Here is a 15,787-nt window from a genome sequence, read left to right on the forward strand (position 1 = left end):
CCGTTCTCTGAGAAACAGCATCTCATAACCTGATTGTTGAAACTGACACTTAAAACACAATTTGTTTTTAATATATAGATGCGGCATAGTAGATGTAGACTTTCTGACAGAATTTTCTTTGTTAGGTGACTGGAGCCTGCTGTCTCTTCCTGGCAGGGAAAGTTGAAGAAACTCCAAAAAAATGTAAAGATATAATCAAAACAGCTCGTAGCTTACTAAATGATGTACAGTTTGGACAGTTTGGTGATGACCCAAAGGTAAAATAATTTATTCATGCTTATATTATTCTTTTATTTAACTTAGCATTTTAATAGAGTTAATACTTGCGCTATATATTTCCAGGCTTTATTTCTCTTCTGAGGTAAAAGGAAAGTTGGATTCTCATTTGAAAAGGCACTGTCAACTTTATTCTTCAAGTTAGATAAATAAACCTAAATTTTAATTTTCTGGTACATTACCATGTATATAGTCTAACTTGCTTAAGTGTGTTTCAGCTTTCCTATTCCTTATAAGGTGTTTTCAGCAAAAGAGAAACTGATTGATTATACAGTGTAAACTGTGAAATTGACTACATAAAATGCTGTCAAATTCACAAAGTAAACGAACTGGAAAAAAAATTGTCAATAATTTTCTTTCAGTTGTAGTAGTTGTAGATGTTAGCTTGTAACTATAGTATATACACATTTTTCAGACAAATACAACTTATTTTTAGTTAGATGCCATAACTTTAAAAGACATTATGGGAGATCTTAGTTTTTTAAATCTCACTATGTGCTGTTGTTGGTGTTACTTTTCTGAGTAATGCTGCTTATCTTTCATAGTTTAATTCACAGTTAGCTTTGCCATTGGATTTGCTGTGATAGCTTCAGTTTTCTTAGTTGATACTCAGCTGTCACCATCAAAGGCCAAGATTTTTCAAACGTGACTAGTGAGTTTGGATGCTGCATTTTTGAGGTATCTATCTTGAGGCACCTTACAGGGGCTTAGTTATCTACAGGGTGGGTGTTTTACACTTTCTGAAAAGCAGGCCTCTTTAAAGTGTCAAGATGGGGTATGCCACAATTGAGGCACCCAAAATCCCTATTCACTTTTCAGAAGCTTAGCCCAAGTGTATCTCTTGTGATATGCCATCCCATATGTAGAAAAGCGCACCCCAAATGGAGTTGTGATCTGTTTTAGACTTTTTAGGTAATGAGGTGGGAGAATGGGGGTGAGAATATGGATTCAGTTACTTCATTCACTGAAGTAAACACTTGATAAATAACCTTAAAGGTTAAGAATATTTAAGAGAAACTAATAGATTCACGCATAATTACGTTCAGTAATAACTCATCTTGGGCAGTTAAATCTCATATTGCTAACATTTAAGGTAGGTGATGCAGCCTCTGAAAGGTCAGGACCATCAATGGTAGGAAATAACTGAAGAGAAATCTAGGAGGTGACTTGATCACAGTCTTATAAATACCTGCACAGGGAAAGATAATCTAGCAGATAAGTGCATAATAATATTTAGTGTCTGAAAGCTGAAGCTAAACAAATTCAACTGGAAATAAGGTCACATTTCAAATGAGCATCAAATGTTCATGAATAAAAGAGGGAATTATATATTTTGTGTTTACTTTGTCATATTGTCTAGGAGGAAGTGATGGTCCTGGAGAGAATCTTATTACAAACAATAAAGTTTGATTTACAAGTGGAACATCCATACCAGTTTCTTCTCAAGTATGCCAAACAACTCAAAGGTGAATATAAAGAGTTGCATTGCTGAATAATATTCAACAACTCTTAAATAGCGCACTTGGTTTATACTTCTTTAAAAACATTGATCTACTGACCCACCATCTGAGAGAAATATTAACCACATTTCCAAGAAGGAAACTGGGACAGAAGTTGTGACTTCCAAGCCGACAGAGTGGGAACTAGTAGTAGTTAGGTGTTCTGGGCTTCCAGTCCTCAGCTCTTTAATGTCTTAAAAGAATGGTTTGTCACTTTTTTCTCAGTGTATGACTGTTGTGTACAAATAAGGCTATGTTTTAGTCACAGGTATTTTTAGTAAAAGTCATGGACAGCTCACGGGCAGTAAACAAAAATTCACGGCCTGTGACTTGTCAATTATACGAAAAATACCTATGACTAAAACTTGGATGAGGGGCCACGTGTGCTGGGGAGGTGGCCCGGGGGGGCGCAGTGGGGGCGGAGGGCTGTCAGGGGCTCCCTACCCAGCTCCGCGTCCCTGCAGCTCCTAGGTGGTGGAGGGGCACAAATGCCGGCTGCCGCAGCTCCCGTTGGCCAGGAGCTGCAGCCAATGGGAGCTGCGGGGGTGGGGCCTGCATGCAGTGCAGAGACCCCGGCCCCCTGCTGCCTAGGAGCTGCAGGGCCATGCCAGTGGGTTTCCTCTACCCCGAGATAAGTGCACCCATGCCCTCTCCCATACATCCAGACTGCTGCTTGCCCAGGGGCTGCCTGGGTCAGGCAGCCCCTGAACCAGCACCAGTTGCTGCAGAAGTCATGGAGGTCATGGAAAGTCACAGAATCCATGAGAGACTCGTAGCCTTATGTATAAATCATTTGAATCCAGTGGCTTACGGGTTTTCTTTTCCTGGCCTGATATAACTTGGAAACTTACTTGATGCTTTCCTGTCTAGGCCTACTAGCCCAGGTGAAAAGTTCTTTTCCTGCTACGTGTTCCCTCTCCAAACAATAACTATTTAACTTAAATTGCCTTAAAGTTCCCCCCAAAATCTGTCCCCTCACTTAAAAAATCACTGAATTTGTTCCCACTTACAAACCAATTCTGGGTCCCCCTACCATTTTTCAAAACTCAAAAAATTCAGTGCAAAAGGCAAATGTTTTAGGGGACTTTGAGCATATGAAAACATGAGGTTAGAATGTTAACAGGTTTGCACTCATAACACATCAGTTTCAGCTGATATACCTTAAAAGATTCGAATATTACACAGATACCATTTTTCTAAAGAAGTCTTTCCATTTATAATGGTTTATAAAACTAATTTTTCTGAGCTTTTTCGTTTAGTAAACTTTTTTGTTTGTCTCTTTCAGGTGATAAAAACAAAATTCAAAAGCTGGTTCAAATGGCATGGACATTTGTAAATGACAGGTAAAAAAAAAAAAAAAAAAGTTTCCAGACATTTAAATATTTCAGCTAGTTACCACCACTTGGTTTATTCTGGACCCTGACCTCTTTCCCCAGTCATGCACATTTAGGCTATATCTCTTTGTGCACATTCCAAAGACAGTTCACGTTTGTCCATGAATCATGGGCCATACCCCTGCCCTCACTTCAGAGTTTTTGCCTGAAGGGATTCCTCTTATTCCAGGATAAAATTTAGATCAGGGACTTCAGGGGGAAGCCCAGATCAGGGAATATGGTCAGTTCTTCCTTCAAATCCATACAGTGAGGCCAGAAAGGGCATAGCTAAATTCCAGAGCCTCCAATACCTATAGGAAGAGAGGTGTGACCCCAATGTCTTGGCCTGGGAAGAGGTCAGTCCCAGAAATATAGTCTTTGTGCAACATATTTTATATTCTTTATAGTGCAGTGCAGTAAATAGTTCAGATATAAGCAGTGTTTATTTGTCTCATCAGACAACACTTGGGGGGGAAAAAAAACCAAGCGAAATATTTGATTTTATATTGTAACCAGCTGTAGCTCAACTGAATTTAACTAAGAAAGATGATTATGTAAAAAATAGCACCTTCTTAATAGATGTATTGAGTCATTTCTGCATACCTCAGAGGCTTAAATAAACTTAGTGTATTACACTTCCGTTAGCACTGTAGAACGAACACGTGAGGGAGAATGAGCAAGGTTATTTCTTGGTGCATCAACACCTCTGTGTAATTACTCTCAGATTTCTAACTAGAGTGCTTAACTTTAGACATCCAAAGAAAAGTGGTCTTGATTGTTCAAAAGCGCTAAGCACCTATGGTTCCCATTGATTTGAGTCAGACTTGTGGGTGCACAGCATCTCTGCAAATTGGTCGCTTTTACTCTGGTGCTTAATTTTAGGTGTGCAAGATTCGAATTTTAGGCCCAAATTCTAAGTCTTGAAAACCTGTACAACCCAAATGGAGATAATTGGTTTACATGGGTGGTGGTGGTGATGTAAATTGAAGAACAGTGCCTGGCACAGGTGTGACTACCATTTGGCTTGCATCATCTTTATTGCAGATGGTGATACATAGGAAGGAAAGAATCTAGCTTGACTTTCAGATCCCAGGTTGAATATGCAGGATGGCAGTTGGGAAACTTCTTTTTTTCTTGTAAATTCAGAAAAATTGATAGTGTTATTGAGACAGCACTGTACTTGGAATTCAGAAAAATGCCCTTGGAAAAATTACTGGACTTGTGCAGCTTTGTTCCATACAGTCATCAATATGGATTTTAACTACAGCTACTTTGGTTAAGATTTTCACTTAGCCTTTAAGACCCTGCACTATGCTTAGTGCAGACTGAGTGGTGAGACTTCTCCCATGGGACCTTGTGAAAAACGATGCTATGCAACATCCATTAAAGGGTTTTAGAGCACAGGGTTAGGCATGCTATGTTAGCTGTAATATAAACATAGACCTAAGTGCCATGGATGTAGAAGCAACATTAAGAAAGGAAAGTCTAACCCAGTTTACTCCTTGGAAGTTTTTTAAACTACCTTTTGCATTTTTAGTTTTGAAACTACTAAATGACTCTCCTCTGTGGGTACACTCTCATACTTTGTGTACTTCAGTCTTCCATAAACTAATGAGTTTTTTAACCTAATTGCTATCCATACCTTGTGCTAAACAGAAGAACCCATAGTGAATTGGTCAATGAATGGTGTGAAATTTGTTGTAACTAGATCACTGAATGGCAGATTTTCAGACTTTTTGCTTGAAGAGCTTATATTCTAGAACTTAGCAATGAGTTGAGTGGTTACGGAAGAAAAGGAAAGCTGGCTCTAATATTTCTATGGGTTTTAAATTGCAAATCAAGCTGAGTATTTCATGATTAATCTTAACAATTGAGAAGTAGTGGTATAATCAACTTTACTGTAGCCTTCACTACTACATATGCTAATCAGGGGACAACTTTCTAGACCTCTTAGAACGGTATCTAAAACGTAAACTTATACATTGGAGTATTTGGTCTCGACATTCCCATGATTCATTGTTTATATTTAAGTGCATTTTATCCAAAATAATCCCCAAATGCATTACAAAATAAATGTAGAAATCCTTTCACCTACCACTGAAATAAAACCACTGAACAACTGTTTAGGACAGAACTTTAAGAATATCATATACAGCTGATGTTACAGGAGGAATCTTTTAGATAAGCGGAATGTAATCACCCAAACTGGAATCTGGTGCAGCTAAATTCCCTCATGCTTTTGTGAAAACTTTATCTCAGTATGTCAAACTCTTTTTCTAAATAAATTCCTCAGAAATCTGTTCATGTTGCTTTTTGTTGCTGCATGATAATGGTGCTTTGGATGTTTAAAAATCAAATTACTGTTAAATCAAAGAACTATTAACAAAGATCTTAGTTTGGTAAATTAGATTGTGTGACAGGGGAATCCTAGATTTGTTAATCAAAAATTACCTGAATGAGATATTAAAACTTAACTGTCGTCTGCTTTGTCTCAACAGTACGTTGTAGGTGTCATGTATTCAGACTTGTGATGCAGCTATCTGGGTTATCTTAAAATGACTGTTGTTTGATATTCTAGTCTCTGTACTACGTTGTCACTGCAATGGGAACCTGAGATCATAGCTGTTGCAGTTATGTATCTGGCAGGCCGTTTGTGCAAGTTTGAAATTCAGGAGTGGACATCAAAGCCAATGTATAGAAGATGGTGGGAGCAGTTTGTTCAAGACGTACCTGTTGATGTTCTGGAAGGTACCAGAAATATTTTTGTCACATTTTAAACACTTGCATTCTTTTTTTTAATTTGAGGTCTGGACTAGGGTTGCCAACTTTCTGATTGCAGAATAAGTGCTGTGGTTCCCGGCCAATGGGAGCCGCGGAGCCGGGGCAGGGGCAGTGCTCGGAGCCTCCCTGTGCCTAGACTCCACAGGACATGCCAGCCACTTCTGGGAGCCACGCAGAGCAAGGGCAGTCAGAGAGTCTTCCTTAGCCCTGCTGCTCTGCCAAATGGACTTTTAACCACTCGATCAGGAGCCACCAGGGTTCCTTTTCAACCGGGCGTTCAGGTCAAAAACTGGATGCCTGGCAACACTAGTCTGGACAGGTTCTCCCTTAATCATCAACCTTACTTTTAGGGCAGGGTACTGAAGACCATCTGTTTACTCAAGCTTTTCAGAGGGGAGATGAGTGTCTCTTTTTATCAATGTTTAATTTATAATATTATAAACCTTGCCAGAAATTTCAATTGTGTATTTTAAAAACTGAATTTTTTTTATTGTAAATGTTGGAGCCAGATCAAAATTCTGGATTCAAATGCCTCTAAACTTAAGAAGTGTTCATATCCAGTGTTTCCACCATAACATTTTGCAAATACAAATGATACAGGTAGTAGCGGCCTATGAAGTGGAATAGTGTGGGGCTCACAGCCTGGAAATCCTGCACTGGATGACCAGGATTTCTACACGCACTGATCTTCAAAACCCAGCAAGTGATCTGTCTATATAACAAGGCGTAGTCTTCCATATTATAATTAGCGCTTCTGATTTTCAGTTTTAATAGACAGACATCGATAAAACAGCCCGATATAGAAAATGAAATCTGTGTTTAGTAAGTAAACAACAGAAATGGTTGCTTGTATCTAAGGGCTTGTCTACATGGAGCAGGAATGTGTTATTTCTAAAGCACACTAATGTGATGCATTTTAATTGGTCCTTGTAGGCCCTTCTGATGCTCACTAAAAGTTCCTTATTGTGCTTTAATATAGTGCTGTTTGAAACAGTGCTACATTGAAGTGCACTAGGGAGCATTACAAAGAGCTTACTCATTGTGTATATACTATTATATACATTATTCATTAAAGTATGTACAAAGAATTTCCTGAAAACCCCGGATTTGTGGACACCTACGTAAAACTCAAAAGTTGCTAAAAATACCCCTCCCCCCAGTTAAATTTAATAAATCCTGAAAAACAGAAGCTCTGCAATAGAGCATTTTACCACACCTATAGTAGTCCCCAGTCTGACCTGACACTACCACTTCATATTCATTGGGAGTTATAATTTTCTTGTGGAACTGCGTTCTTGCATTCCTCCCTTTCTCTGTGTGTAGTTCACATTTTTATCCTACATTGCTTGTATCCCATTCCAAAGGCTAGTGGCTTCTGGAAGTCAAATAACTTAACTAAGGAATCTTTTGAAGGTTTGGATGTTTCAGTATTTATTTAGGCCATGAATCCAAGACCTAATTGTTCTTGGCACTGGAAAGACAAAACATGAAGGACATTTTTCCAAAACAGCTGCTAAAACCTATCTCGAATCATACTTTTAACTTCCACAAAGAGCTAGATAGTTTAGTCTACAGGTGAATATAAAAAGTAGGCTTAGTACTCAACATGCAGAGTCATTACAACTGTATAATAATAATAATAATAATATTAGAAGAAAAATAAGTTTAAATATACCTTAAAGGAACAGAACAACTCACAGTTTCAACCCATTTTTGGCTAACTAGCATGTAGAGGCTCCAACCAAGATAGGGGTCCTGTTGTACTAGATTATGTATATAGCCATGGTAATACAATCCCTGCCTCAAAGTTATTACAGTCTAAATAGACGAGAGTGAGAGGGGAGGATTATTTCCATTTTATAAATAAGGAAGCTGAGACCCAGAGAGATTGTGATTTGCCCAAGATCTATCGCACAGCAAATCTGTGGCAGAGTTAAAACTGAATTCATTCTCATTCTGAATTCTCAAGAATTCCTTCCTTCAGTAGGGTGCCACTCCTTTCCCTTAATGTCCTCGCTGGTTGCTTTGGTTACACAGTCAGGTTTTCCTATCTTTAAAAATATTTCACTCTCCTTTGCTACTGTTTGAAAGACCCACACAGTCAGAGAAACTTGCTATAAAGGGATGACAGTGAAACTGACTACACACAAAGTCCTGGCAAATGTACAAAGTAAATTGAAAAAAAGAACAGTGATACTTATCTTAGGTATTGTAATAGTAGGTAAAATATTTTCAGCAAGAAATGTTGTTTTGATGTCGGTGTCCCTTTAAAGGGTTTCAAGCTGATTATCAATATTGTTACGTTGTTTTAGGAATGTATAACCTTTTGGACTTTGGACTTTTTGTTAGATATCTGTCACCAGATCCTGGATCTGTACTCACAAGGGAAACAGCAAATGCCTCATCATACTCCACACCAACTGCAACAGCCACCATCCCTTCAGTCTACACCTCAGATGCCTCCAGTACTACAGTCGCAGCAATCTCAAAGTTCAGAGCAGTCACAGTCACAGCAGCAAAAAGAGTCCCAGCAGTCAGTGCAACAGCAACAGCAGCAACAAACACAACAATCTAAGAAACCCTCTCCTCAGTCAAGTCCTCCAAGGCAGGCTAAACGTCCAGCGGTAAGTTTAACTGAACATAAGTGGTGAGCAGATTTCTATTTAGAGCAGGAACAGTTGTTTCCTTGGCTTAATCTAAATTATGGTTATGCTCTGAAAAGAGACTGTAAAGTATCACCTTATTACATGCTGGATTTTTTTCTTGGTTTATTGAGTTTAGGCCTGCTTATTTTAGTACCAAAATAAGTTGGGTTTTTTTAATGCCTACCAGGACCACAGAGCCTGCACGTCTTGTGCATTGTCAACAGAATGGTTTACTGTGTTCCAATCAGTTATGCCAGTGCCCACCAACTGAAGGCTGTAAGTTTGCCCAGGTGTTATAGATGAAATCACTTGATCTGTAGAACTTTTGTTATAAGTGACTATGTATGAGAAAAGAAGAACCCAAATTCACTTTCAGAAACTAGACTGAGTTTGCTGGATTGGCCGTTTACATTTTTTTCCAAAATGAGCATATTTTATTTAAAATTGGAGATTCAAGAAACGTGGAACCCCGATGTGTCATTTTTAGGCATTTTCAGAGTGGAACCACTTGATGGGATAGTCTGGTCCCTTAATGGTAGTGATACCTCAAGGTCAGCTTACCCTATCATATGGCATGGCCCTTTAAGATTTTGAAAGATCTGATGTATACAAGGACCTGGGAGATATTAGTAGAGAGGAAGTGGTACTAGGAATAAGTGGAAATAAGTGGACGGGAAATCCTGTCACTGTTTCCTTAAAGGCCTACACTGGGAGTCCTGCAGGGTGGGGACAAGGCTCCCCTCTCCTCTAACCAATTGGATGAGCATATATGCTACCTTCTCTCTCATAGCAGGGAAGACAGCAGTGGCAGAAGGCTTGCCTGCTGAACCCTTTGATGCTGGAAACTAATTTGAGAAAGGAGCCAGCTGAAGGAGAAGCTGTGTAAGGCTCTGCAGTTGACCTAAATTACAACCCAGCTCAGGATTGCTGTCTTAAAGGGAAAGAAACTGTTTAAATACAACCCAACTTCAAGGAAGGGCCTGGGTTGCTTCCTGAACAGGGGCAGTAAAAACCTACCAGGACTCTTCTGTGGACCTGGAGTGGGAGTGACTAAAGGAGTAAGTCACACTCTGTAGACAGAATTTATAAACTAGGACACCCCGCACACACACTCACCCCCCCCCCCCCCCAGTGAAGCAGGTGTGTGCTTTGAACTACTCTGGATTGACCTCGACTTTACGACGTTCGAGTTAAGACAAACGGCACTTACTACACTTCTGCATTGACACACTGATTCGACTTATGACTGTAGGTTTTGAGTTTGCAACACTTGGTCCCACAATAGAGTAGATTGCCGTTCCAAGTTACGACTTACGACACAATTGTAAGGAACCAATGATATCTTAAGTCTGAGGCCTGCCTGTAATTGAAAACCTGAGTAGGTGCCAAGAGTAATGCAGGGCCACAAGGGGGCATGCTTGAGGGCAGCACCCCATTACAAACCACTTAAGTTTTTTGCGTATTTTCATCATGCTAATGTAAAAAAAATTCATCTCACAGACACAGTTTTATGCATTCCATGTCTTGTGCTCTGTATCATCTGTTCTTTTAAAATAAGAAAACACCCTACACAATGGACAAAACCTCATAAGTATTCCAGCTGCACGCTTATCCAAAGTCATTCCAGGGTCAAGGACCTCTATTTGATATGCAGTTAACTAAATTATTGTCTCTATTGCATTTATGTTTCTGATAATTTATTCAAACAGCAGTGAAATAACAAGTGCGTTATTCACACTAGAGCCTCTGGTATCTGTTTTTTGGGGCTATTTAGGATGTTCCCACCCCTCTTTCTTATAAATTCTTAATGTCTTCTTGTGACGTATTACGGCTAATGCAGCTTTGATTTGGAGAGAACAGCAGGTAGCAGCTCTGGAGAAAAGCAACAGACAATACAGTGAAAGATTTGGGGCTGAGGAGGAGTGTGCCAAAGTCTAGATAGAGGTAGCAGCCAGAAAAAGTTAAGAATGCATAGGTCTGTGGAATCTTAGATTTTACATAGAATGTCATTTACTGCTGAAACAAAGCCATGTCTGCAGTGGAACATGGCAGCACTGTTGTAACATTGCACATTGGCAGTACATGGTAGTTAAAGATGGAAAATAAAGAATTCCAAATTCAATTGAAACTTTAGGGGGAATTTTAGGTAGCCAGAATGTATTCCTCCCCCTTCCCCCAAATAGTCTGGGTATTTGTTTTAGGTCTTTCCTAAAAGGATGCATCTTCAGCAGCTTTAGGCTTCCAATCCCATGCTTAGGCATGAATTCATAAATTAACTCTGGAGGAACAAGGGTATAGCTACTGAATCAACAGCATGATTTCCTGCAGCACCTGGAGTTTTCTTCAGTCTCATATAAGTATTAAGCAGGCTTGATCTTGCTTAGTTGGAAATCTGATGAGAACGGTATCTGAGCCCACCTAGCAGAAGCCTAGAGTGTAAACGGATGCAGAAGGGAGACTAATAAACCCAGATAATTTGTAGAGCAAGATTTTAAAAAAGCCTATAAAAGCTTAAAGCCTATAAAAAGTTAGAGGTGTAAAGATGTGGGAGTTGTGGCAGGAGAGTGCAATAGCTCAGATTATGCTTTGTGTACCAAATTTATTCCATGCTAGGAAATTCATGACTTGGAAGCAATAAGATGCATAGTACTTAGAGGATTTACTCATAGTTTGTGCCCCAAAAACATTTTAAGTTAAACCTTACTAAGAGATTCTACCAGTGTCTGTAAATAGGAAATTGCATGACTGCCACTTAAGACATTATAGGAGAAATGTGTATATTCCTCATAGCCAGATGCTCCACTTTGTCAATCATCATAGCTCAATTGAAGACAATGGAGATATGGCAATTTACATCAGCTGAGGAGCTGGTCCCTGATTTATAAAACCTTTCCAAATGCCTGTCTGTCTAAATCTGGCACCTCTTCTAAATTGTGAACATTCAGCTGATTAAGGTCTCTATATCCAATAATCTCTCCCATTGTTGTTTTGCTGAGAAAAACTACCTTTAAATGGTAAAACTAAACTATGTTATTGGGGGCTGATACATTTGTATTGAAGAAGTAAATTTTTTCAAAGATACAGGTGCACGTACAATAGAACCTCAGAGTTACAAACATCTTTGGAATGGAGGTTGTTCATAACTCTGAAATGTTCGTAACTCTGAACAAAACGTTATGGTGGTTCTTTCAAAAGTTTACAACTGAACATTGGCTTAATACAACTTTGAAACTTTACTATGCAGAAGAAAAAAGATGCTTTTAACCATCTTAATTTAAATGAAAAAGGCACAAAGTTTCCTTACCTTGTCAAATCTCTTTTTAAATTTGCCCTTTATATTTTTAGTAGTTCATTTAATGTGGTACCATACTGTACTTCCAGTTCCAAGTGAGTTGTGTGGTTGACTGGTCAGTTCATAACTCTGAGATTCTGTTGTATGTTGCAGAATTGCCTCATTTTAAAACTGTCGATGAACTCTTCTCAAACTTCAAGTGTTGTACTAGAAAATAATATTACTATGGAACTTGGGATATTGGTCAGCAACACAACTAAATAGCTAATTAAAATAAATTTCTATAGACAGATTTTAGTAACAGGCAACATCTTACATTCAAGAATGGTTAAACGGATTTTCAGTGACTTACTGAAGAAAAAAGATTACACTCACTGACGTGATTGGAAAAAGCACTTTGGTGACACTTGGTACATACTGCTTTTACATAAACAACTAGTCACAGATCTTGTGTGTGTGAAATTTTGTCTGACCCATTTTGTTAATTGTCTCCTCCATCAGCTGCTTTCACTTAATCCATGATGATGGGGCATCATGGTGAAATTATTTTTGCAAGATTAGACTTTGTGAATAAATACAGAGTAACCTAATAAAATGGAATTTGGTTGCTGCTTGAAGTGATCGTTTGACTAATTAGAGCAAACAACTTCAAAAGTCATCTCCATGATGGTCAAGGGGAATCACTTCAGATTTAAAATGGCTTCTTTGATTTCACATGTAGGGAAGATCTTTTCATTTTGTGTGCCACTTTGGTGCTAATAAAGAATTTAAAACATTGTGGGATCATAATTTGGCATCAGTTAAAGCTGCTTAATCTGCTAGTTTTATTCTGCATTTTAATACCCATCTACCCTGGCAAAGTGGAATTATTGTTGCTTTGCATATGTGTGATATGGAAAGCTAGTGATTTCACAGTTTATTCACAATGTAGATTTTGCTGTAACTTGGCATGGAGCTTTATAAAGATTTAAAGGCATGCTTCCTGCCCCCAAGGGTGTCCCATCTAAATTAAACAGAAATGAGGCTAGCCAAGGGAAAGGAGGGATGTGAAGTAAGGCAAATAAGTCATTACAGAGTAAGAAAATCATACGTTCTGATACCTAAACACAGACTGAAGTAGGGCAAAGTGGAGGAATTAGACTGCACAGGAGTGGATAACAGTGGTGGAAAGCAAGGCAAAAGTAAATTTTTCAGACAGGGTTTGGAGGGGATAGTGAGGATGCTTGCCACACAGAGGGATGTTATAACGGGCATAGGATAAGGATAAGAGTAGGATAAGAGTAAAATGAAAGAATTAAAGTTAGCTTAAGTTTGGTTAAGGATATACTGTGTGTTGTAAAGAGGGCCCCATTCAGCAAGTAAAAGAAGGTCGTGAGAATAAGTAGTATTACTAGTAGTGTGGGCAGGATGTATCGCTTCAAAAGTAACTAATAAAATAAAGAGAGGCAGTAACAAGACAAAGAAAAACTGTCTTAAAAGAAACCAGCCCAAGTCTTCGCACTGTTCTGCTGGTAAGCAAGGAGTGGGGGAGAAGATAAGGGAAGAAAGGGGGCTGTAAATCTTATGAGGATTAAGACTGGAACTAAGGATCAATTGTCTCAAGTTGATTTATAGCTGAAGTCAGCAAGCAATGACCTCACTTGTTTGTTAATGGGTATAAAAAGTAAACTCTTAAAGGGTTTGTTACTGTTACCTGCCTGACATGCTGGAGCCAATCAATATGGGTTTAAGCACCCCTGGGCCTCGCCCATTTGTAAGCCTCTTGATCGAATGCTTATAAATGTTTTGGTACTGGTTGGTTGTAGTAAATTGCTTATTAGGCTTTTTAGGCATTTTTAGAGTAATTGTATAAATACTACTTTAAATGGGATTTAATAAAGGAATTTGTGTTAAATTAGTGTTAGGTGGTTTCCCTTATCGATGTTTATAATTTCATATATCAGTCATTCAGACATTTTGACAACCGTGGCAGGACGCCAGACGATAATTTCAGTTGCTCTAAACCAGTGATTCTTAACCAGGGGTATGTGGAGGCCTTCTAGGGAATATATAAACTCATCTCGATATTTGCCTTGTTTTAAAAACACTGGTGAAGTCAATACAAACTAAAATTTCATACAGACAATGATTTGTTTATACTCTTCTATATATTATATCAGCAGTTCTCAGACTGTGGGCAAGCTCGTTTTAATGGCATTGCCAGGGCCAGTGTTAGACTCACTGGGGCCCAGGGCTGAAAGCCCAAGCCCTGTTGTGTGGGGCTGAAGTCAAAGCCTGGGGTGACGCTTGGGGTATACAAGACAAATTAGACTCCTGAAAGGGGTACAGTAGTCCAAAAGGTTGAGAACCACTGCTCTAAACCCCTAAAGTGAAGGGGTAGTGACCTGTCTTCTATGACCAGTATATAATTCCCTCTTAAAGAGAAATTCAGTAACAAAAGGGGAATAGAGGAATATTTATATGGCAAGCTTTTTTCAAAGCATGGCAGAGGTCCGCTAAATGCCACTGAAACTCCTAAATTCTTCTGGGGACAGGGGGAGGGGATGGGGACAGCGTGACAAAACAAGCAAGCTTTGTTCCACAAGCATGAGGGCTTAAAAAAACCCTCCCCAAAAAAAGATTCTTACATTTGCATTACTTCAGGAGCTGAAGCTTTAGGAAACATCAGGTGTAGGGGGTCTTGTGATAAAACCACAAGATATGGCAATGCCGGGCAGAAGTCAAAGTAAACCCTAAGTTTGCTGCCAGCATCAATAATAGACTGTTGTGGAATTATCAAAGGGGATGAGGGGCAGGAGTTTTAGGAGGAAAGTTGGGATGTTCATTTTTGCCCTGTTTAGTTTGAATAGCATTAGGACATCAGTTGTGAAATATGGGAGAGGCAGGAAAAGAAGTTTGAGCCTGAACAGAGGTCAGGGTTAGAGAGGTAAATGTGAAATATGAGACAGTTGGAGTAGGTGAGGTTACCCAAGGAGGGGAAATATCTAGTGGTGGAAGAGTTGAGAATGCAAGAGAAAAAGAAGAAGCAGGACCAAGGATTCAATGAAGGCAACATTGAAAGGGTGGTTAAGTAAGGCAGGAAGTGAACCAGGAGATTAGTCAGGGACCCAAGGAAGAGATGGCCTCCGGAAGAAAAGGGTAGTGTGTATCAGCAGCAGCAGCAGACACATAGAAGAGAATTAGAATGGAGCACAGGCTCTTAGATTTGGAAAGGAAGGTGTCATTAGTGACTTTTTTGATTGATCAGTTCAGGTAGAGTAGAGAGGATGAAAATTAGACTAGAGCAGGGTTGGGCAAACTTTTTGGCCCGAGGGCCACATCGGGGTTGCGAAACGGTATGGAGGGCAGGGTAGGGAATGCTGTGCCTCACCAAACAGCTTGGCCCCCTCCCCCATCCACCTCTCCCACTTCCCGCCCCCTGACTGCCCCCCTCAGAACCTCTGACCCATCCAACCCCCGCTGCTCCTTGTCCCCTGACTGCCCCCTCCCGGGACCCCCTGCCCCAACCGCCCCCCTGGGACCCCATTCCTTATCCAACCCCCTCTGCTCCCTGTCCCCTGACTGCCCCACCCCTATCCACACCCCTGCCCCCTGACAGGCCCCCCGGGACACCTGACCCATCCACCTGTCCCTGCTCCTTGTCCCTGACCGCCCCTTCTCGGGACCCCCAGCCCCTACCCCCCCCAGGACCCTACCCCCTATCCAACCCCCTGCTCCCTATCTCCTGACTGCCCCCCCCACACCTCCACCCCACCCAACTGCCCCCCAGGACCTCCTGCTCCTTATCCAACCCCTCCCGCCCCCTGACCATGCCGCTCAGAGCAGCAGGACAGGCTTACTGGAAAGCCTGAGAGGTGGGCAGGCACAAGCTGTGCTGCCCATGGCGGACAGCGGGGGAGGGGTGGGGGTAGGCCTCCCCTG

The 15,787-nt window shown here is 40.3% G+C and overlaps 1 protein-coding gene across 3 annotated transcripts in view; it reads left to right on the plus strand.

Moving 5' to 3' along the window:
- CCNK (cyclin K) overlaps positions 1–15,787 on the plus strand; it is a 31,229-nt gene that overhangs the window by 6,991 nt on the left and 8,451 nt on the right. For all 3 annotated transcript variants that reach the window (XM_084631334.1, XM_084631335.1, XM_084631336.1), the window contains 5 exons: positions 126–257; positions 1,637–1,742; positions 3,061–3,118; positions 5,727–5,896; positions 8,279–8,553. In XM_084631334.1, the coding sequence (XP_084487460.1) occupies positions 126–257; positions 1,637–1,742; positions 3,061–3,118; positions 5,727–5,896; positions 8,279–8,553 (741 nt within the window). The remainder of the gene's footprint in view (positions 1–125; positions 258–1,636; positions 1,743–3,060; positions 3,119–5,726; positions 5,897–8,278; positions 8,554–15,787) is intronic.

The sequence above is a fragment of the Lepidochelys olivacea genome (genome assembly GCF_965140295.1).
Source record: "Lepidochelys olivacea isolate rLepOli2 genome assembly, chromosome: 6".
NCBI classification, from domain to species: Eukaryota; Metazoa; Chordata; order Testudines; family Cheloniidae; genus Lepidochelys; species Lepidochelys olivacea.